The sequence below is a fragment of the Coenobita brevimanus genome, chromosome 50 (genome assembly GCF_032717465.1).
Source record: "Coenobita brevimanus isolate Jiangsu-jjx chromosome 50, ASM3271746v2, whole genome shotgun sequence".
Lineage (NCBI taxonomy): Eukaryota > Metazoa > Arthropoda > Malacostraca > Decapoda > Coenobitidae > Coenobita > Coenobita brevimanus.
The window spans coordinates 18,548,066-18,571,824 of NC_137003.1; the positions used below are offsets into that span (position 1 = coordinate 18,548,066).

General features: G+C 41.7%; 1 protein-coding gene across 1 annotated transcript in view; it reads right to left on the minus strand.

The window, feature by feature from the left end:
• The window catches only part of LOC145399688 (ionotropic receptor 21a-like), a 32,117-nt gene extending 13,183 nt beyond the window's left edge, over positions 1-18,934 (minus strand). Inside the window, exons 1-8 of the mRNA XM_080272235.1 lie at positions 18,779-18,934; positions 16,814-16,933; positions 13,962-14,197; positions 9,399-9,527; positions 7,151-7,231; positions 6,926-7,016; positions 1,677-1,753; positions 1,118-1,277 (exon numbers count right to left, since the gene is read on the minus strand). Coding sequence (XP_080128361.1) covers positions 1,118-1,277; positions 1,677-1,753; positions 6,926-7,016; positions 7,151-7,231; positions 9,399-9,527; positions 13,962-14,197; positions 16,814-16,933; positions 18,779-18,934 — 1,050 coding nt within the window. The remainder of the gene's footprint in view (positions 1-1,117; positions 1,278-1,676; positions 1,754-6,925; positions 7,017-7,150; positions 7,232-9,398; positions 9,528-13,961; positions 14,198-16,813; positions 16,934-18,778) is intronic.
• Positions 18,935-23,759: the final 4,825 nt, after the last annotated feature.

A 23,759-nucleotide genomic window follows, 5' to 3' on the forward strand; every position in this document is an offset into this window, starting at 1 on the left:
AACATCCACGCCGTATTGCCCAGTGTTATATTCATTCGTTCATACATCCTTCCAATACAGTGTGGAAACAGTAATGATCTACTATGAAGGATGATAATTTCTTTAATAATGACGAAAGAAGAAATTAAGTTGAAATGCTATAAAATTGTGAGCTGCCATGGTACAATCAGAAACTAACTTTTCAGGCCATATTATGTTCAAGAAAGTAATAGTATAATAGATTTACGTATATTTATATTTTATTGCACTTTCTTAGTACATATTGCATTCTTTACTGTATCTCTGTCCATGATCTGAAACATGACTGGCATACTGACTATTTGCATCTGCTACTATGCGTCTTATCCCATCCTCGCTCATCATCATCATCCCCAACACCATCCAGTTTTTCTCTTGCCTTGCAATAGAATGTGTCCCTCAAATATGTTAGATTTCCTTTTCCATAAACTTAAAATTATGTGTTTCTCAACTAATTACTTATATTAGTTTCCTAAATGGCGTTTCTCATGTTACTAACTCTTACTTGTACAAAACTTCTAACATTTCTAAAATTCCACATTCGTGTATACCTCATTTATGCAAATTCCCCATGTAGCAAACATACTTTTAAAATTCTCCATGCCTTCTGTCATTTCCATCACCCAAGAAAATTTTGCATTTATTTACACAAAAAATAACTAAATATATATTTTTGTGGTATTTATCCTCAAGTTATGCAGTTTTTATCCTGAAGTTTACCTTTGCTCTCATTCAGCTCTTCTGTTAAATTATATGACATTATCTCTTCCCATGTTTCTGACCTTAAGTCGAGCAACATTAACTTTTACAACTATACACAAGGGAATTATTTTGTTTCGAAATATAGGATATTTTGCATTCATTTCCGCCTTTCATTTCTCCGAGAGCGACACATTACCGTGTAGCATTGTTATAAATAATCGACTTCGTTGTTTAATTCTACAAACGTCTCTCACTTCCCTCCATGACACCTAAAGGAGGATTGTGGACTGCAGAAGGGCTTCAGCCTTCATTCCACTGGATTTACGTCCATATGATCATGATGTCATAAAATCAACTTTTTTTTTTTTTTTTTTTTTTTTTTTTAAGCCGTACCCACCTGGACAAGGGTGATGCAGACAGCCAGTGTCAAGACCAGGATGGCGATCCAGACATACCCGTCAAGTGGGTAACAGAAGCTCAGCCAGTTGGGGGTTATGACTGGGGTGGCCATTACAAAGTACATGCCAGAATGTTCGAAGACATAGGTAAAGTCCCACCTGAAAATGTTCGTTGAGAAGTCTGTAAATACATGGGATGAGACGGTACAGTGTCATGTGCACAGTCGCGTTCACAGGTAAGGATACACATGTAATCGTGTTGTCTCGTGTAGAACCCACCGCTGGTTGGATGCAAAAATGTTTGTCCTACACCCCGGTCCACTTATCATATTAATTTAAGTGGAAAAGCTCCATATTCCACTAACTATGAACACTACAGTAGACAACACACCATATGTGTATTCTTATTTATAAACGCGACTGTATCATTAACTGTTCACTAAAAATGAGCATAGAGTATGCAGTGCAGGTTGTTACTCTTGTATAGATCAAAGTTCAGCCTAGAAAGCAATCATGATATCTTGGTCTACTAAATTCAGTTCTGTAAATATAACTCGCCTTTGATGTCGCTCTTGGAGTACACCATAAATGACGGCTGTCATAAATGATTTCCGAATCTCCACCAGATGTTTCACCTGCAAAGTTGAAGAAAAGAACGTATGGGGTGAGTAATTATATATACAGTTTTCTGGGAATGGTGTTTAAGTCGGATAATTTACAAGTAATAGACGTTCAAAAAATTGCACCATGACGACTATTTCCCCAAGTACGGTGTAGGAGGCCAAAGCTACTGTGTCCATTGTAAGTTGTTGGTCGATACAGCTAATAATATTACACACCCGAAACACTTCAGTTATTAACACATCAAGATCACAGTACATTCTACCAATGGTAATGTTATTTATTTGGCATGACTAGTAGTTCGGTGTTTAAATGCACTAATAAGGTTAATGAGGTAAATATAGGTCGCCGCCTAGCTTCAGATGCTCAAGAGGCAGGTTAAAGTTATTCCGTCATGTGTTGTCATCAAGGATGTAATTCCGTAGCCAACAGTTACATTATGTGGACTGAGGTAATCGAGACTCGGGCCTCTATACCTCCATGATCATAATATTGGATGTCACTGTTACAAAGACTCATCAACAAAATTTCACATTATATATATATATATATATATATATATATATATATATATATATATATATATATATATATATATATATATATATATATATATATATATATATGCAATGCATGGAAGAAAGAACCAAAGGCCAGGAGCCCACAAATTGTTCCCTCCAAGAAAAAACTAAAACAAGATAACAGAGCCTAATTCAAGATCCGTTCATTTCGAAATGCCAAGACACACTGTGTCTGAAAATCTGGAGATCATATGCAGTAGAAAATACAGGCAGAGGGAGGCAGTTCTAAAGTTGACTTGTTGCGTACATGAAGGACAGGAGGTAACGATTAACTCTTGCATTAGAGAGTTGGACAGAAAAGAGATGAGAGTTTATTGCTAGACGGGTGCAACACCCCTGCTATAATGGTCGAAGGATGCAAGCAGACCTTTCAGATGAGAGGGATAGAAAAGAGATAGGGATGCAACAGTGCGGCAAAGAACAGTGGTTGAAGGGAGCCTGTAAAAAGAAGAGAGTTAATGAGACAATAAGCTTTTGACACCACCTTATTCAGAAGAACTGTATGTGGGTAGCCTCCCTACGCGTGAGAGTTGTACGCTGCACAGGGGCGAATAAACCTCGTGAATAAAGTCAACAACTGTGCAAGGGTAGAGAAGGCACGGAGACGTCTTAGCACACTTAATCTCTCGGAAGCAGATTTTAGAAAAGAAGTTTTATTATTATTATTATTATTTTTTTAAATAACAGAACAGAGGAAGGAAAACCAAATGAATAAAAAAAAATCCATGCACCAGATTACTGGTGTCCTCTGTTCATAAAGTATCTGTAACAGTTTGACTTGAACAGCAGTAGGTTGAAGTTTGGAGGGAAACAACTCAGGGGAAGCGACTTCTAGAGAGATGCAGTTCGGGGAATGAAAGAATTCTGATAGGCAGAAATTCTGCAGTATGGCCTTGTGACATTCCAGTCATGAGCGCTGCCAGCTGCCCGTGTAGCACGATGGAAGGCATGGAGAGGTGGCACAATGGACGCAACTTCGTCTGAGCATTTGCTATAGAAATATCTGTAAAATAACGCAAGGGACACAACACTCCTTCTTACTTGTAGGGGAGGTAGTTTATTAGTAATAGCAGGGTTATTAATAATATTAATAATTGGATTTTCCAAGATAAATCTCGAGAGAATGAAACCCCAAGTATGTTTAAAGATGCTGCAGGACTGAGTTGGATATTGTTAAAAAGTAGAGGATATTACTGCGGAATGTCTTGTGGTGTTGACAGATATAAGAAATAAAACTAGATTAGTTTTAACCCAATCATAAATATAAGCCAAGTAAGACATTGGGTGTGCCATAGCCTCTTCCTTTGTTGAAGTAACTGCTGAGATGGATGCTGTGGAAAGCGAATGGAAAGGTGATGAGTGGAGTCATCAGCGTACGACTGGATAGGGTTAAATGTGAAGCTTAGGTCACTGATGTATAGAAGTAAGAGAGCTGGCGATAGGACAGAGCCCTGAGAAACACCACAATTGATAACACTAAGAGAACAATGGTGGCCGTCTACAAGAGCAGCTATAGAGCGACCAGAAAGAAAGCTAAAAATGAAGGTGCAGATTGAAGGAATGCAACCATAAGAAGGTAATTTGGAAATTAAAGATTTATGCCAGACTCGATCGAAAACCTTTGAGATGTTAAGTGCAATGGCAGAGCTTTCGCTAAAGTCCCGAGAGGAGGATAACCTGGAGTCTGAAAGGTAGGTAAGAAGATCGCCAGTGGAGCATCCCTGGCAGAACCCATACTGATGATCTGAAAGGTTATGATTGGAAAGATGTTTTAAAATTTTGTTGCTAAGAAAAGACTCAAAAACTTTTAAAAAACAGGATGTTAAAGCAATTGGGAGATGTTTAGAGAGATGGGAATGGTCACCCCTGTTTGGAACAGGCTGACTGAGAGCAAACTTTCAGCAAGAAGGAAATGTACAAATTGATAGACATAAGCGAAAGAGTTTACCGAGGCAAGGTGTTGACATAGAAGCAAAGTTCTTGAGAACAACAGGAGGGACCTCATCAGGCCCATATGCTTTGTTAATGTTGAGGCTAGTGATGGCAAAAAATACGTCAACTGAAGAAATTTTAACGTCAGCCATGAGGAAATCAGAGGGGGGAAAATGATGGAGGAACAATAGCAGAATCGTCTAAGGCAGAACTGGCGGAGAATGACTGAGCAAAGAGTTCTGATTTATCAGTAGAAGAAATAGCTACAAGAGGAGGGAAAGATGTTGAGATAAAGTTGTTAGAAAGCTTTTTGCCAAGGTGCCAGATGGAGCAGGAAGAATCTGAGTTGGAGAGTTCAGAGGATTTGGTACAAATAAAATTATTTTTACCAGCTCAAAGAACAGACTTAGCACGATTCCGGCCAGACATCAAACTGATGAGATTCAGGGATGTGTTGGCTGCAGTATCTTTTGTAGGCCTTCTCCTTGTTGTGGACAGCATTAGAGCAAGTGTGGCTAAACCAATTCATTTTTCCTTTTTTGCATCAGTCACAGGAAATAAGAAAGAAATGTATGCTTCTATGCCCAAGCGAATAACCTCTGTAAGGTGCAAAACACACTCAGATGGCTCTTGGCCATGGAATTACTAATCATTCCAGAGAGTAAAAGAAGCACTGCGTGAGGGCCTCTCAATCAGTAATTATAAAGTGACACAGCCGCCACCTCTTGGACCGTCCGTAGGTCTTACTGGAGTGATAGGACAGGTTAAGGTGATAAGGTTGTGATCTGAGAGGGCCAACAAAGAATAACAGCATAAGCTGAAGGTTTAGTTGTACGGAAGAGTTCCAGTATGTTGAAAATGTCTCCAAGGCAGTTATGGATACAGATAGGGTGCTGTACAAGCTGCACTAGGTCATTAAGGATGGAAAAGATGTAGGTTTGTTCACCACGTGGATCAGTGAAAGGAGGGGAGAGCCAAATGTGATTGTGAAAATTGAAATTTCCTAGAATGGAAATTTCTGAGAAAGGAGAAATTAATGGGATATGTTCCATCTTACAAGTAAGGTACACGAAGAATTTTTGATGGTCAGTTGAATTAGTGGATAAATAAACAGCACAGATATAGTTATTTAGTCAGAGAATGAAAAGAAAGCCGAAGCCAGGGAGAAGAGAATCTAGAAGATTCATATTCAGCAACATGAGAGCAAGATATGTTGTTGCTTACACATAAACAACAGCCACTTTTGGCTTCGACAGGAGTATATGGAAATGAGGAGAATACAGAGATAGGTTTGCAATCAGTCGGCTTCGACAGTTGAGTCTAAGTGTGGAAGAGAAGTGGAGTTTTAGAGAAGGAAAGGTGGTGTTCAACAGAATTCAACTTGTTGGCCAACTCATGCTGCCCACATTGTTAGTCGCGTTTTCTTACTTGGTTTCATGTTTAATTGTGGCAGGCACTTCTACCTTTCAAAATTAATCTACTGTATTCCAACCAAAATTAGAAACAATGGCCAGCCTATGACCCAGTTGCTTCCGCAAGGTTTTGTTTGCTAAGCAACTACTCGTTGCCCAGCAGTGGCCGAAAAACCGCTTTTTTCGTAATTTTCACGTTTTGAGTTGTGTAAACATTAGTAACAGGCACAGAGAGCTCTGATGACATTAGGCGTAATCTTGAGTTAATTCCCTATTGGAGGTGTACCATCTATTTCCTCTCTCTCTCCTTTGGTTTTCGAGTGGCAACCTTGCTAATTTTGGCCTCGACATCCCTAGCAACCATTACTGGTTTTCAAAAATCCCCCCCCCCACCTAGTTCTCCAGCGGCTTGATGGAATTGAAGTTTTGCATGCTAATAGACATTATCTAGTAGTAGAACTTTCCGCTGTACATCTGTGTGCTATATTGGCCTTGGCCAGGTCAGGAGTCAGTCGTTATCAAATGAAAGAATGGTGAAAGTAGCTAAAATAATGACTAGGCTCGTGCGAAATGCTAAGGCTCCGAAGACTGTTGAACCAGGGCAGTGATTCATGAGTTGAATGTGGCACTGGAATGCCTCCACATAAAGATGATACTCAGTGTCGAAACTTCCAGTCGCTGGCAGCTTCGCCTAGAAGTTGTACCTCAGGTGGGCCATTCCGCGAATTTCAAGTTCCCTAGCTCCACAGTGGGAGGTTGGAATCAAATGAAACTTTGCATGCTTATAGACGTTAATGAGTACTACAAGTCTGCTTCGTACATGCGTGATATATATCCACCAGGTCAGAGGACAAAGGTCATCGAGTTCAGAAAATATGAAAAGAGCTAAAATAATGATTTGTTTACGAAATCCTAAGGCACCAAAGATTATTAAGCCAGGGCCATGATTCTTGGGTGAAATGTTGCCCTTCAGTACTGCCGTACAGGAGTGACTTGTCATACCGAAATTCACTTCCAGTCCCTGACAAAGCTTGATTCGCTTAGAGCTGGCCATCCTCTCCTACTGGCCTGTTTATATTATATATGTGTGGAGGCGGGGCACCTAGACAAAACCACTGATCCTAACTTAACTGAGAAAACGTAATTGATACTTAACTACATGCAAACTCATATTTACCATAAGGTCACGTCTTATTTTCCCATATATTCATTTTCATCACGAAATTGGTGGTGGCGATATACATCCATACTAGAGACTCACCTCATCCCAGCTGCGTGAAGGGATGATATGGAAAGTGAAGTTGAGGACCTGACATAGTGTAGCCAGCAGGTGGTAGTTGATGCCGGAGTACCTGGAACGGTTGTAAAGAATCAAAATCAATGCACAAACAGTCTGAGTGAAGATGAAAGTATGAAAATTAATCTTACAGAACATAAACATATAAACAAGTAGGCTTATACTTGCTTATATCCTTGACTAAGTTACCTGGTGGTGTTGCCCTCCATAGTCTCGTCCCAGTAAGGCTCGTAGGGTAGGACCGTCACGTTTACCGTTGCTCCAAAGAAACTGTTAAAGGCTTAATCATTTTAGCTGTGGGCTTATATGTAAGAGGGAGAAATTATGTGCACGTCACTAGCGCATGGAAATATTAACCGTACGCTGCTAGTGGTAGGGGCAAGGCCACTAACATATTAGTCTCTAAATCACTCACAATAAACAGTCACGTGCTATCGCCAAATAAGACTGGAGTCTCTAGTGCGGCTCAAGCACCCATCCTTGTGTCTAATAGGATTCTATGAAAGGTTTTCCTGGGATTTGAGACATAATGAAAAAGATTCCCATTATTTCTGTTTTAATAAATTTTCCTTTTTAAAAGATACATAACATAGGGTTCTTCATGAATATAATTACCCCTTCAAGATTGTCTTAGCTCTCAAAGATCCGTCAATACAGTTTGACTGTTCTAGTAGATATGTTTCTCCTGCATTACACATTAAAGATTGCAATGACCAGTTATGTGGAGAATCAGACAAACTGTATCTTCATCGTAAATTTCACACGTGACTAATGGAAGGTATTCCTGAACTTACATTATTTGTTTGGTTACTGGGGTCGCACAAAGTTGGACAGCACTAGGTTCATGTCCTTCTAGTCATGATGTCAATGTCTGCTCTAAAACCAACATTTTCCACTGAATTATGATTACAATGTACAGAACATGTCAGGCATTTCATGGTAACCATCCTCCACATATCTTTGCTACAATTTTGATTTCACTAACGACAGGAATACTCTCTCACACGAACAACAAACTTTTTTATCTATTCCGAAACGTTACAAATTAATTTTTTTTAAGTTCCCACAGTAGATGAATTGCAGCCATACAAAGTTATAATCATAGCAGCTAGGCAGTTGTTAATAATCTTCCTCATCATAACTGTGGCCAAGGAGTTGTGATGACACAATTCACTGTATTATCATTAATGTTTACTTTCTTTGATTTGCTAATGAGTGACCACATGGACCATGAATAGTGTTGAAACACCTTTGCATCACTGAGCCATTAACATACGAGAAGGAGTTAGTAGACCATGCAAAATGATGATAAAGCAAGAATATATCTGTTTACGTAGGTGACAGTTTCTCCAATCAGCTGAGATGTAGTTCTTTAATTCACGGTATTTATAAACCAGTTTTACCCAATAATATAATCCAATTTTAGTCGATTTTATTATTATTATTTTTTTTTTAATACAGGGCACCATTTTCTGTGCATGATGGTAACCATATAACCATATAGATGGCAAGAGGCTTATTACGATAAATGGCTCCGATAGGATGTATCCCAAAACAGTTTTAATACAAAGTCTGGTTGGGAATTATTACTGACACAGTGCCATTTGGTGAAGGGGGGTGGTTCCCCATGTCTTAATGTCAGGACTAGGCAGTTAAGGCCTGGGGCTCTATGTTTCCCATGGATCAATAATTAATTGATTGACCGAGAGAGAGCCTTGAACAAGTACTCTTCTAAGGTCATTATGATACAGACCATACTGGCTAAATATAAAACTGCTTCTCCTCGATTATGTGTAACCTAGCAGCTGTACCCGGTGTTGCCTGGGTTAAGATAAAAAAAAAAAATACCGTGCATACTGGCACTGCCTGGGAGACGACGGGGGGAGCGATACCTTTCTGTGGGAGACGACTCCCAGGGTCTCATTTTCCCCATTAGTCCTATGTTCCTCCTTAGCCATTTCCCCAGGGATATAGTCCACATGGACCTCTTCATATCATGAACGTATCTTTCTCGCCAAACCCACCTTTTCTCCCTACCATTTCCCCCTAGCCACATACTCACCGAAACATCCTGCCCACCCACTCACTCACAGACTCATCCTTCATTACACAACCACCCATTCACTCACCTCTCCATACCCACTCTGTCCATCCGATCCATTGGCCCACCCACCTTGCCCGTTATATTATATTTATGGTTGTAGGAGGACGTTAAAATCTGTACAGAATATTGACCACCATGTTTATGCCATATTGGCTTGATTAGTCCTAATCCTTTCTATTTCTTGCCATCAGGGAAGCTATCTTATCGACGTTCAACCAATTCACCATGAAAAAATATCTCCGCTAGACCCCTTTTCCCGTCCTCAAGATATTTCCATACCGGACAAACACGCGAGCAGACAGAAGCATTTTCAACAATATAGGTTAAATTTACTTGCGATATTTCTCTGGAAAAAGTGTGAGAGGAGTGAGGTATTGGAGACCTGTGTCAGGAGACCACAAAGCCAATTTTACTGCAGTGGCACCGTTGGGGCTATAAGGCAGGTGCACCAACAGACTGTACCTGTGGATGGATGGATGCTTGGAGTAAAGATAAAAGCAACTATTGTTTATGGAGCTGGAGGAAATTCTAAACAGAATACTTAGATCATATTACGAATAATAGTGGGGACAGCACTGACAATCAGGTTGTGATCTGAGTGCAAGTAATAGAAATAAATAAACACTGAGTCAGAATAATTCATCCATTATATTAACAGGTGGGCCATGTACATCACTCTCCATGAACTCAACTGGTGAATTCTCTGGAGTACCAGAAACTTCTAAATCAGTACCCTACTACTTGTGTATGCCCTGCTTCATTTTGCTTGTTTTATCGTTTTCATGAATTAAAGCTCAGTCAGCGTTCCCAATGCCTACCTTTCGTCATTTTCTAATTCTTGTAATATTTTTAATCTGTTACAATTTAATTAAGGTTGTCATTGACTACACTGCATTATTTTCTACATCCTTAACCTGTGTTCATGCACAATAGGGCCTCTCTTATACAGTAACTGATTGTATGATTTATGACTATATTCGCGGCGCACGACTCTGAGGTCGTCATTATTGTACCCTGGCAACCTACCATTCAAAAGTGCTTCCCATTTCGTGTAGAACATGAGACGCAAGTGATTCGTGTATAATATGTTCGTGTATAATAATATTCGTGTACAATATATTCGTGCATAATAATATGATTCGTGTATGATACGAAATCGGACGCACTTTTGAATGGTAGGTTGCCAGGGTACGATAATGACAACCTCAGAGTCGTGCGCCGCGACTATAGTTTCTTGAGGCAGCATCTCCCACACCCGCAGAATGAGCCGTCCCACCATCCAAGGGGTTACCGTCTTGTGAGTTTGGATCACGTTATGTATGAATGGACGACATCTGCCGATGTCCATACAGATATGAAACACGACTGAGTCACGATATCATGAGAAGTTCGTGTTTTGTACGACTTGTGTAAAGTTAATAACGATTAGCGATCCTTAGTAATATATATATATATATATATATATATATATATATATATATATATATATATATATATATATATATATATATCGTGTTTTGTACGACTTGTGTAAAGTTAATAACGATTAGCGATCCTTAATAATATATATATATATATATATATATATATATATATATATATATATATATATATATATATATATATATCGTGTTTTGTACGACTTGTGTAAAGTTAATAACGATTAGCGATCCTTAATAATATATATATATATATATATATATATATATATATATATATATATATATATATATATATATATATATATATATATCAGCAGCAGCAGCTGTTTGAGTATCCACTGCACGACCGGCCTATCCCAGCCGAAGTCGGGACGATACAGCATATGTATCTTTACCAAGTAGCTTAGGTTGTCTAGTAGAGATTGTATGTAAGGTGAGAAGTGCTTGCAAGTGTAATTATAGTGGCTTTGGATGTGGGTGTAGTTTGTGAACCAAGTGTAATCAGCCCACGCAAGCCGAGTGGGTGCAAGCATACTTTATAGTAAGTGACACTGGTTCAACCACAGCACCCCTTGTGTCCGCCAATGCAGTACGTGGCCGGGTGAACACTCCCAAAATTTATTACCCTGGCGGGGCGTGAACCCTGGGTCACCCGTGTATGAAACGCACACTCTGCCAGTGTACCACAGAGGCTTCATATATATATATATATATATATATATATATATATATATATATATATATATATATATATATATATATATATATATATGTATTATGCACATTTTTTTTTTTTTAATTTCAGCAGAATCTAGGCTGACCAAAAGTTTTTTTTTTTTTCCTCTCCCTTTACCCGAAAATAATAAGAACAAAACTAGCTTTTTAACCCGCCCTGTCCAGGAGACGTGAATTCACGTCCTCACATGATGTGCACTCATATCCTGGAGATGTAAATTAATGCGGCAACATTGCAAGGTCCCTAATTTGCACAATTTTCAATTTTCGCGAGTGATTTTGGGCACGTATACACGGGACACCTTCCTCTATAAGATGCCAGGCAGGGACAATGCCTTATTCAGCATGACCTCCTCCCCCCCCCTGTATGACCTTTTCTCAGCAAATCACCTGTTATCAGTGACCTGGCCAGTAAAGCCATGTCATGCCACGGTATGAAATTCAGGGCCAGAGTGATTCCCCAATCGATGACAATGTGGAGGACAAACATTAGAGGAAGAAACAGTCAGAAATGATGATCAGGTAATGTGGCAAAAACAGGTCAGGAATGGTGATGAGTTAGTGAGTGAAACAATGCTTATAATGCCTATATTACCGTTTGAAAACCAATATACTCTCATACTACATATAAATTCGTACCAAATAAATAAATAAATACCGTTTATGAGTGGTGTGGAATAGGTATCCTCCCATAGAACTCGTTTTCTTTGCAGCCAGCCTGATAGAAAACCCTGTAAGGTAAGGAGGTACTCCTACCTGGATCGAGTATTTTAAACCTCAGCTGAGCGATTTCTCTATGAATTTTCGATGTTTGTCCCCAAAAGCGGATGTTTGAGCAAAAAAAAAAAAAAAAAAAAAAGGTCCAAAAATGTCGAGACTGGGGCGTACCACTGTCCAGATAACGTCGGGATGGGGGGGGGGTTAAGTTCATCGGAATGTCACTTCTTAATTCTGGTCTTATTCTGAGCTTCAAGTACTCTTTAATATTGGAAAAAGGAACTTCAAATGGCAGTTAATTACACTCATCACATAGCTAACTCCCACGAAAGAGACGGGATGTGGTAGCATATGAAAACATAAATATAGAATTATCATGTAGGATACTCGGGGAAACTGTCTCTACCACACTGGCAAAATTATCTCCACACATTTCTGTGTATATTATAGTCATAATCATATTTCAGACACTCCCTTGGGATAGATATTTGGTTACCCACTAAACTGAAACATAGTATAATTTGAGGACAGATACTCCTGTCCACCCTGCCATCTCTGAACTGAAATTGTGGCAAAGTTGTAAACGTCCCATATATGTATCACATACTGGCTTTATTTATTTTTTTTTTTTACGTGTCCGACACTGGGCAAAGGCTTCAGGACCTATTTCTCAGGAGCAGTGACCTATCCCAAGGCCCAGTAGTCCTCCTACACCTCCACATGTCACCACTTCGGCGTTAACACCCACCATCCATATTGAATACATGCTAGGGCTGACTTATACAGGATTGGCGTATTGGTATTAGCGGGGGTATTTTTACGACATGTCGGCAGGTCATCTGGTTGATCAGGAAAGTCTGCTTTTTAGGAAATTCAAATCCTTAAACTGTTCCCTGCCCTAGCCAGGATTCGATCCTGGGTCCATTAGGACTGCAGGCCTCCTCTCTACCGATTTAGCCACCACCCCTACTAGCACTTTTGGTATACAGCCATATTTTGTTTGTATTATATTTCAAGATCGTGTGTGATGGTGCCATAATTGCAGTTGGTACAAAGGAATTCCTAACTTCACCAATACAACCGCTGTCATGTATTTTTGAGTGCAGAATTAATCCATGAAACTCAATCCCAACAGTTTTTGTTTGTTTGTTTGTTTTTTCAGTTACCTAATTTCTGATAATACACATTCATTTGTCAGATCTATCCATCTGTGTCTTCTAGCATTCCACTTTCCACCTACAGACATGTTCATATACCTTTCTCTTTACCTTGAAAGGGATGATGTCACGTGGTGGAGGCTAAGTTGCCAGGTTATACAAATAGAAGTGTCATCTCCCTGTTCCTCGAAATGGGGACGGTAGACTGCATAAGGTGGGCACCTTCACCCTGTAGTCCACTGGGTACATCTTCAAATAAGAGTGGATTTGACATACCAGCACGGTTCTACTGTAACCAATCATGTTATCCACATCCATATGCTCTCTACTGTATTGCCCTACCACTGAGGTACCGTACATTTCCTTCTACTTTTTCACCATTGGTATTTGACATCTTTCTCGAATCTGTGTTAATTTTCAACACGGCACATACACGTTTTCTAGCAATTCCAGTCCCATTATTCTCAGTTTAGAATTTTTACACTCACGCCATGCCAGAATCACACTCCCATTTATTAATGTCGGGACTAAAGTACTTTTGTGGAATGATTTTACAGCCTTTACTTTTAAGCATCTATTACATACAGAAGCCTGCATACCACCTTTCTTTCTTGAGCTACACCACTCTCTGAATCCATGGCACATACATAATTCTTTTCTATTAATGTACATTGGTATTTAAATTCCTTTCCTACATCAAGTTTCCCTTCATTCACAACCAGATACCAGACTTACTTCCTCGTAAACCATCTGTTTTCTTTTAAATGCACTTTTGTATAACATGTTACTCTTCATCCACCAGCCACAATCCTTCTATTATCTTAATCTAATAAAATTACTTTTACCTTTTGTCTCTCAGTGTCTGATCAATGTTCAGTGCCATGGCGTTGTTCATGGAGAAGGTCCAGTGAGAGGCAAGTAAAGCCCTAAGGGTCTCCCTGGCCAGGTGAGTGACCACCAGGAGCCTCGTCGACCACACCAGGAGACGACCCTTGAGGGACCACTCGGCAAAGGCAGCGAGGAAGGTTGGGTCGTCACTCAACACCACCACTGTCACGCACCATGACACCTGCCGGAGCTGCTGACGTCACCAGGGTATAAGTTAGCTGAGTCTAAATGTCAGGGTATATGGTTCAGTTACATTAATGATTGCATACTAAGAAAGAAACAAGGAATACTAGTATGGAGAATGGTATGCATGTATGGCCGGATAGAGTATGAGAAAAGCTGCAGAGAATGCTAAAGAATGTTTGGACAAGTGTGATAAGTGCGAAAGATTGCTTTTGATTGGATGTAACAGAGGAAAAATGGGAAATGCAAATGTTATGCATAACAGAACCTGGCTTCTATGGATTCTTCTAAACAGGAAGGAACACAATACACACTTATGCTATACTTCAGTGGTACAAGGGGAGAACACAAATTCAGGATGGCGATACAACAGGTTTATTACTATCCTTATCCTCTAGATACAACACTGATAACATTAAGCCAAAGATATATAGGACCTACAAGGTAACTGGTCACTCCGGGAGATGGGGTCTTCATCTGAGGTCATCGAGGAACCTCTACGTCAGGTGTATTAGGGAGGTAGCCACAAAGTCTATATACAGAGAAAAGGGGGGAGATCCGGGAGGTGAGTTTACATCTGTACTGTAGGATATTAAAAGTATATCAGGAAGGTAAAGGCCAAAAGGGAGAAATTGCGATTCTAATTCTGAAAGGGGAAACCAGATATCTAGTTTTCACTAAGGACCTAGATGACAGACTTTAGTGTGGACTTTTACCAGAGTGGGCACACAGGGAAGTTATAAGGGACCCAAAAGAGATGGTAGAAGAAAGTCATACAGTTGTATCATTAGGATCTCTTTTCCAGGTGTAGGGAAGTGGACTGAGGGGCATGGAAGGGGAAGCACAGGGAGAGGGGTCATTCCTTGGGTCGTGGTGTCTTGCATTAGCCAGTCCAGGATATGGAGATGTTGTGGCTTCATCATGGCTGAACTGCATCAGGACAGTTCAGTTAGGGAATGGAGACATCATGGCTTCTTCTTAGCTGAGCCGCTTTGGGCCAGATCAGTTGGTGAATCCACGGAGTCGCATCATGCCAACTCTCTTGTGATGATGCATCGAGCCAAGCAGGAGTCAGGGAAGCATCGAGCCTTCTCCTTATTTTTGCATCAAGCCAGTACTGGAATGAAGAGCTCTGGCCGTTTGCAGTAATTGGGGCTCAGGTCGCGACACCAGGTGGGCTGCAGCTCAGGGCAAGAGGGGCGGGTAGTGGTAGTGTGTACACGGTTCCCGTGTCCCTCTGGCTTCTAAGCTCATATGGTGGTGATCCTGGTGGTGGGGTGAGACTGCTTCCCATCTCCTCAGCAATGGTTTTCTGTGGTAGCTGGAGTGGTGACTGTGGTAGAGTGCATCGTCTCGAGCATCTTGCTACCCTTGCCATATTTTAAGCCACGTCCTCGTGACTGGAGGTCGAACGTTTTCTCTTCATTGGTGACTGTGGTTGGCTTGAAGTCTCGCAAGGCATAGTACTATGCTTGGACCTCTCGTCTGGTCTGCTCTTCACGCCTCTGACGAGGATGAGAGACCTTGCTTGGTCGTGAGTTTTGAGTAAGTGTAGTAGGAGATGAGGCCCCTGGACTCTTTTTTTTGTGTCCGGCATTGGAGATCCAAAAGGCATAACAGATGTACATGGAAGTGTGGGTTGGGTATGGCTGAAGAGATGAGATGGTGGAAGAGGTTGTGGCTGCAATGGTGGATAAGAGGTAAATGAAGACCTTTGACCCAGGGTTAGGCTTGAAGTCATCCACTGTGGATGCAAACGTGGGAGTGGAATGAGTGTGGTGGGCTGGGATAAGGACTGGCTGGATGGAATATGTGCTAGTTCGTGGCGTTGTTTTTCGATTTTTCTGAGTTGCGGGTTGGATTTTGTTTGTAGTTGGCATTGGATGGGAGGTGGGTTGCAGGGTGGCAACTTTTGATGATAATGTAGGGCTATATTTATTACAGTGGTAGGGATTGGTGGCCTTATCTGATGATGATGGGAATGCAGCTTCTGTTTGACAGGTGTATGGATGAGGATGAGAAGCTGGTTGATGATCTAGGGCTTGATGAAGATGAGGTTGGGCGAGCTTGTAGTGATGGTTGCAGTATGGGTGACAGGGGCAAGGGGAAGTGCTTAGGGTGGTGGGTTGGCTGAGGGTTGGGATGGGATATTTGCGTGTGAGGTAGATGATGAGTATGGTTGATGGTTAGGAGATTGTGGGTGGTTGGGTTGGATGATGAAGATGAGGGTAAGGCTTGGTGGGCTGCGGATGGCTGACTGAGAGTGGGGTTGGGTAGTGATGAGAGGGAAGAGAAGTTGATGGGTGGGGTGGGCAAGAGAGGAAAATGAATTTGGTGATAGCTGAATGACTGGGGTTAGAGAACTGGAGTTGTAGGTGATAGGACTGTGGGTGATCAGGGGTGATGGAGAACAGATTTGAGATTCGTTGGTCTCAGTGTTGGTTTGGTCGGTTTTGATGGAGTTATATCAATGGAAATGTCAGGTGTGACGTGCCATGGTTTCACGATGAAAATCAATGATGACTTGGTATCATTTCAGCACAAGTGTGATTTTGAAGGGACATAGAAACTTTGTCTAGAGTTTGTGGTTTGGGGGCAGTCTAGCAACCATGACTTGCTGGCCCACTTGGTGTGGATTGTCGGGTGTAGATTCATCCTTCTGCAGGTCTTGGCAGTGCTGCATCTGACAAAGTCCGATCTTGAGGTGGGATAGTGGGTTTTGTGTGGCTGGTGCAGTTGGAAGTGGCTGGGCCAAATGTCATAATGGAAATAGCAGTAGGGACTCGCCAAAAACACGTTCATGGGGAGTGATGCCGTCTTGTCTAGGGCAAATATTCATGCCCCATTATACGATTATGACTTGGCATGGCCAGTATTCTGTTTTGAAGGTGCTTATCCTGGTTCTGAGTTGATTGGCGAGGCTCCAGTGGTTTCGTTCGTAAATGGAGTTTCCTCATGGATGGTTGGGAGACAAGTTTTTTTTTTTTTTTAATGCGAGTAAGAAGGAACCAAAGGCCAGGATCCCACAAACAATTCCTTCTAAGAAAATGAACAAAAACAATACAAAAGTCAGCCAAACTCAAGATCTGTTCATTTCGAGATGCCTGGACATACTGCATTTGAAAGACTAAGGATCATAGGAACTAGGAAATACAGGCAGAGGGAAAGTTCAGAGCTAACCTGTTGCATAAATGAAGGACTGGGAGTAACGGTTAACTCTTGCATTAAAGAGTTGGACAAAAAAAGGTTGAGAGTTTCTGGCTCGATGGGTGCTATGTGACCATCGGAGACGTGGAGGAATGAAAGCAGACAGTTTAGAGGAGCAGTGACCATGGAAGAAGCGATAGAAAAGAGATAAAGAGGCAACAGTGCAGCAAAGAGACAGAGATTGATGGGAGTCAGTAAGAGGAGGAGAGTTAATGAGATGGAAAGCCTTTGACTTCACCCTATTGAAAAGAGCTGTATGTAGGGAGGCTCCCCACACATGAGAGTTGTACTCTACACAGGAGCAAATAAAACCCATGTAAAAGTCAACAACTGTGCAGGGGTAAAGAAGGTACGGAGTCGGCTTAGCACACCTAATCTCTTCGAAGCTGATATTACAAGAGATGCAATATTATCTTTCCTAGTAAATCCCGAGTGAATGAAACCCCAAGCATGTTCAAGGATGATGCAGGCTTGAGCTGGATATTATTAAAAATTTGTGGGTACTCCTGTAGAAGTTTTTGTCGGGTTGATAGGTGTAAAAACTGAGTCTTTGATGCATTAAAAACAAGATTACCTTTACCCCAGTCAGAGATATGAACTAGGTCAGACATTAGGTGTGCCACAGCCTCATCACTTGTTTTTTGAAGTATCTGCTGGGATGGACATTGCGGGAACCGAATAGAAAGGTGAAGGATGGAATCATCAGCGTACAAATGGATGGGGTTGTCTGTACAGCACAGAAGATCATTGATCAATAAAAGGAAGAGAGTTGGTGATAGGACAGAGCCCTGAGGAACACCACTGTTGATAAATCTACGAGAAGAATGATGGCCGTCTACAGCAGCAGCTATAGAATGACCAGAAAGGAAGCTGTAGATGAAGGCACAGATAGAGGGATAGAAACCATACGAGGGCAGTTTGGAAATTTAAGATTTATGTCAGACTCGATCGAAAGCCTTTGAGATGTCAAGTGCGATGGGAAAGCTTTTGCCAAAGTCCCAAAAAGAGGATGACCAGGAGACTGAAAGGTACGCGAGAAGATTGCCAGTGGAGCCTCCCTGACGGAACCCATACTGACGATCAGAAAGAAGGTTGTGATTGGAAAGATGCTTTAAAATTTTTCTGTTAAGAATAGACTCAAAAACTTTTGAGGTACAGGATGTTAAAGCAATTGGACGATAGTTAGAGGGTTGGGAATGGTCACCCTTCTTTGGGACTGGCTGAATGAGAGCAAACTTCCAGGCAGCTTCCATGATTTACTGGCTATGAAATGTCTGATTTGTCCTGGTGTCCTGGAGATGTCTTTTCCTAACGTGCAAGCTTTGCAGGCTTCAGTGACTCGCATGGTTGATGTTTGGGATGTCCAGTAGACATCCTTAAAAACCTGAGGTAGTTTTTGTTGATCTTGGTGGATCTCTTTGCTGGAGTGTGGCTTCACCATTACTCCTTCGACCTCAGTTGAGTCGATGACGACGAGGCCTGAAAGGGTGTGTAGGCGGTCCCCTATGCCTTCAAAATCCTTGAAGGTGTTGGCTAACATCCAGTTGGGTTTTTCTTTTGTTTCCAAGCAATGATTTCTGTGAAATGCAGCAGTGTGTTTTCTGTGGTTTGGTGGGCAAATTCAAGTGGAAGCCTCGACAAAGTGTCGGTGTTGGTACAGTCGAATTCCTCGAGGGTTTCTCGTCATCTAACTAGGAAAGCATTGGTTGTTTGCAATCTCGGCAATGATCATTTTTTTAATGCAAGGAAGAAGGAACCAAAGGCCATGAGCCTGCAATAACAGTTCCCTTGAAGAGAAAAACAAAACACAAGAGAGAGTCAAATTCAAGATCCGATCATTTTCAGATGCCTGAACACTGTGTTTAAAAGATTGGAGATCATAGGCAGCAGGAAATACAGACAGAGGGAGACAGTTCCAGAGTTGACCTGTTGGATAAATGAGGGACTGGGAGTAACGGTTAACTCTTGCATTAGATACTTGGACAGAAAAGGGATGATAGTTTGCTGCTAGACGGGTGCTACACGCCCGTCGTAGAGGTGGAGGAATGCATGCAGACAGTTCAGAGGAGCAGTGACCATTAAAGTAGTGATAGAAAAGAGATAAAGATGCAACAGTGCTGCAAAGAGACAGAGGTTGAAGGGAGTCAGTAAGAGAAGGAGAGTTAATGACATGAAAAGCCTTTGACTTCACCCTATTGAGAAGAGCTGTGGGAAGCCTCCCCACACATGAGAGTTGTACTCCACACAGGGGTGGATAAAACCCCTGTATGGAGTCAACAATTGTGCAGACGTAAAGAAAGAACTGAGTCGGCATAGCACACCAAATCTCTTGGAAGCAGATTTTACAAGAGATGTAATATGATCATTCCAAGATAAGTCCAGAGTAAATGAAATCCCAAGCATGTTCAAGGATGATGCAGGATTAAGCTGAATATTATTAAACATTAGTGGATATACATGAGGAAGATTTTATCGGGTTGATAGGTGTAAAAACTGAGTCTTAGATGCATTAAAAACTACAAGATTATTTTTACCCCAGTCAGAGATATGAGCCAAGTCAGACATTAGGTGTGCCATAGCCTCATCCCTTGTTTGTTGAAGTAACTGCTGAGATGGGCGTTGCGGGAACCGAATGGAAAGGTGAAGGGTGGAGTCATCATCGTATGAGTTGATAGGGATAGATGTACAGCCCTTAGAAGGTCATTGATGAATAAAAGGAAGAGAGTTGGTGATAGGACAGAGCCCTGAGGAACACCACTGTTAACAGATCTAAGAGAAGAATGATGGCCATCTACAACAGCGGCTATAGAACGACCAGAAAGGAAGCTAGCAATGAAGGCACAGATACAAGGATAGAAACTGTAAGACGGCAGTTTGAAAATTAAAGATTTATGCCAGACTCGATCGAAAGCCTTTGAGATGTCAAGTGCAATGGCAAAGCTTTCGCCAAAGTCCCGAAAGGAAGATGACCAGGAGTCTGAAAGTTAGGTGAGAAGATCGCCAGTGGAGCGTCCCTGACGGAACCCGTACTGACGATCATTAAGAAGGTTATGATAGGAAAGATGCCTTATAATTTTTCTATTGAGAAATGACTCAAAAACTTTTTTGAAATACAGGACGTTAAATCATTTGGACGATAGTTAGAGGGTTGGAAATGGTCACCCTTCTTTGGGACTGGCTGAATGAGAGCAAGCTTCCAGCAAGAAGGAAAGGTACAAGATGACAGACAAAGGTGAAAGAGTTTGCCCAGGCAAGGTGTAAGCACAGAAGCATAGTTATTGAGAACAAGAGGAGGGACTCCATCAGGCCTATATGCCTTGTTAGCATTGAGGCCTGTGATGGCGGAAAATACATAAGGTGAAGAAATTTTAATGTCAGCCATGAGGAAGTCAGAGGCAGGAAGTGATGGAGGAACAGCACCGGAATCGTCTAAGGTGGAATTGGAGGAGAAAGTCTGTGCGAAGAGATCTGCTTTATCAGTAGAAGAAATAGCTACAGAACCATCAGAGTAGAGAAGAGGAGGGAAGGATGATGAGGTAAAGTCGTTAGAAAGATTTTTGGCAAGGTGCCAGAAGGAGCGGGAAGAATTCAAGTTGGAGAGTTGAGAGCATTTAGCACGGATGAAGTTATTTTTAGCAGAGCAAAGAACAAACTTAGCACGATTCCGGGCAAAACTTAAAGATGATGTGATTCAGGGGTGGGTTGGCTCTGGTACTTTTTGTAGGTCCTCTCCTTGTTGTGGACATCATTAGAAGAAGCGTGATTAAACCAAGGCTTTCTTGCGTTAGACAAAGGATAGGAGAAAGGAATGTATGCTTTCATGCCCAAGAGAATAAACTCCGTAATGTGCAAGGCACTCTCAGATGGCTCCCGGCCATGGAAGCAATAATCATTTCAGGGAAAATGAAAGAAGTACTGCCTGAGGGCCTCCCAATCCGCAGCTCCAAAGTGCCACAGACGACGTTTCTTTGGAGAGTCCATAGGCCGTACTGGAGTGATAGGACAGGTTAAAGTGAGAAGATTGTGATCGGAGGAGCCCAACAGAGAGAAAAGATTAACAGTGTAAGCAGAAGGATTAGTGTAAGGAAGAGGTCAAGTATGTTGGAGCTTTCCCCAAGGTGGTCAGGGATATGGGTAGGATGCTGTACAAGCTGCTCTAGGTCATTAAGGATAGAAAAGATGTAGGCTTGTTAACCAGGTGGATCAGTGAAAGAAGAGGAGAACCAAAGGTGGTGGTGAACACTGAAATTTCCTAAAATGGAGATTTAAGAGAAAGGAGAAATGGATAGAATGTGTTCCATCGTAGAAGTAAGATAGTCATAGAATTTTTTATTTATTTTTTTTTTTTTGTACAGTACATTCCAAGCAAACGCCATCGCTTTGGAATTAGGAGATAAGTAAACAGCACAGATATATTTAGTCAGAGAATGACAGGAAAGCCGAAGCCAGAGTGTAGAGAATTCAGAAGAATCGAGTTCAGGAACACGAGAGCAAGATTAGTCGTTGCATATATACATACACAACATCGATCTTTGGCTTTGAAATTAGTATAGAGAAAGTAGGAGGATACAGAAAAGGGTTTGCTGTCAGTTGCCTTAGACAGCTGAGTCTCAGTTAAAGAGAGAAGGTGAGGTTTAGAGGAGGAGAGGTGGTGCTCAACTGAGCGAAAGTTAGAGGAAAGGCCGCGAATGTTGGAGAAATGAAGAAGTGAGTCAGACAGTGGTTCCAGGCAGCTCAAGTCGTCACCGGGAGAGGGGCTGAAGGGGCCCTGAGGATGTATGGCCACATGATCATGAGTGGGGCCCTGAGGATGTATGACCAGAAGTGCTTGAGAGCCCAGACTACTCTGAGGCATTCACGTTTTGTAGTTGCATAGCTTGCTTCAGAATGGTTTAGGGTCCTGGTGGTACAAGCAAAGATATGTTCTTTTCCTTCCGAAATTTGGTGAGGACGGCACCTATTTCAAACAAGATGTTGGTATACAACTAAAAAGGTTGTGTGTAGTCAGAGAAGGCTACTATTGGCACTGTGGTGACTTTGATGGTTACATTGTTGAGTTGTTGGTAGTCAATACAAATCTCATGGATCTGTCACTGTTACTTACCTGCAGTACAGAAGAATACCTTGGGCATGTAAACCCCTTAACCACGGGGCATCACTTTTGTGACGCTCAGGCACAATGGATCATACTGCAGGGCGTCACTTTTGTGATTCTGTGTTATTTTGAACTCTTCCGGGCTTACAAGTGGTGGCTTGTATCATCTATCAGTACTGCCAATGTCCAACACTTGTCACCACTCCTAATCTCATCTGTACTCCCATCCATTGTTGACAATTTAGCCATTTTTCCCTGTTCTTGACTCCCTTCCCTACCTCCCCTCCATTACCCTTTCCTCTCGCCTGCCCAGCCGCGCTGCGCTAAGCAAATCTTCCCTGGAATTTTCCACTGATTTCATCCATTGAAATAAGCCCTATGCCCAAATCTTATACAAAATAATATATACCCCTCAAAAAAAAAAAATAAGGTAACTGATAGTGTCATACACATGGAATTGGCTAATGATCACCTGACAACACCTCACGTGCACTCGTTCGCTAATATCCCCCCGGTTATTTCCCCTTGAAATATGCCGTATAATGTATTCTCGTAATAAAAAAATATATATATGAACGGAAGGGAGAAGCCTAAGTGATATTTACATTCACCTGCAACTACCTATCTTTTTATGTATTGTCAAGCTTTCCTACTGATCATTTCATAGCATGTAAACTAGCAGCCGTCACCCTATTGAGCTTGTCAACCCTTACCTTCCCATATACACCACGGGAATCAGTTCCTTGTCATCCTCTGAGGTGAAACCATGTCGCACTCTCGCCCTGCCACTTCCGCCACTTCTGCGCCCATTGCAAAGGGCCCTGTGACCTCTCTACCCCTAGAAAAACTCACATGGGATGTAGTAAAGGACTTAGTGACTCAGCAGTGGAATGTGAACTGGCAGAATTGTCAATGATAATGATGGATAGTGACATTGATTTTTCGGGTGAATCATGTGATGAGCCTGGGGAGGAAATCGTGACAGAAACTCCTCGTACGAGTGCTTCGGTGTCCCAAGTTATGCCTAGCTCCAAGGGAAAGGAGCCCTTAGTGCAGCAAGGGAATGAATTGGGGAAAGGAGTGAAAAGGCGGCAGGTTAGCCCCGGAACAATGGCCCCGTGTGACCCAGCCCGCCATGAGTCCCAAGGTGAATCACCTCCCCGCTCCCCCAGACCCACTTCGCTAATTTCTTCCTCATCTTCAGCAGAATTTTCTCCTGAGTCTTCGTCGTCAGAGTCTCCACCAGCACCTACAGTGAAGGCATGCCGTA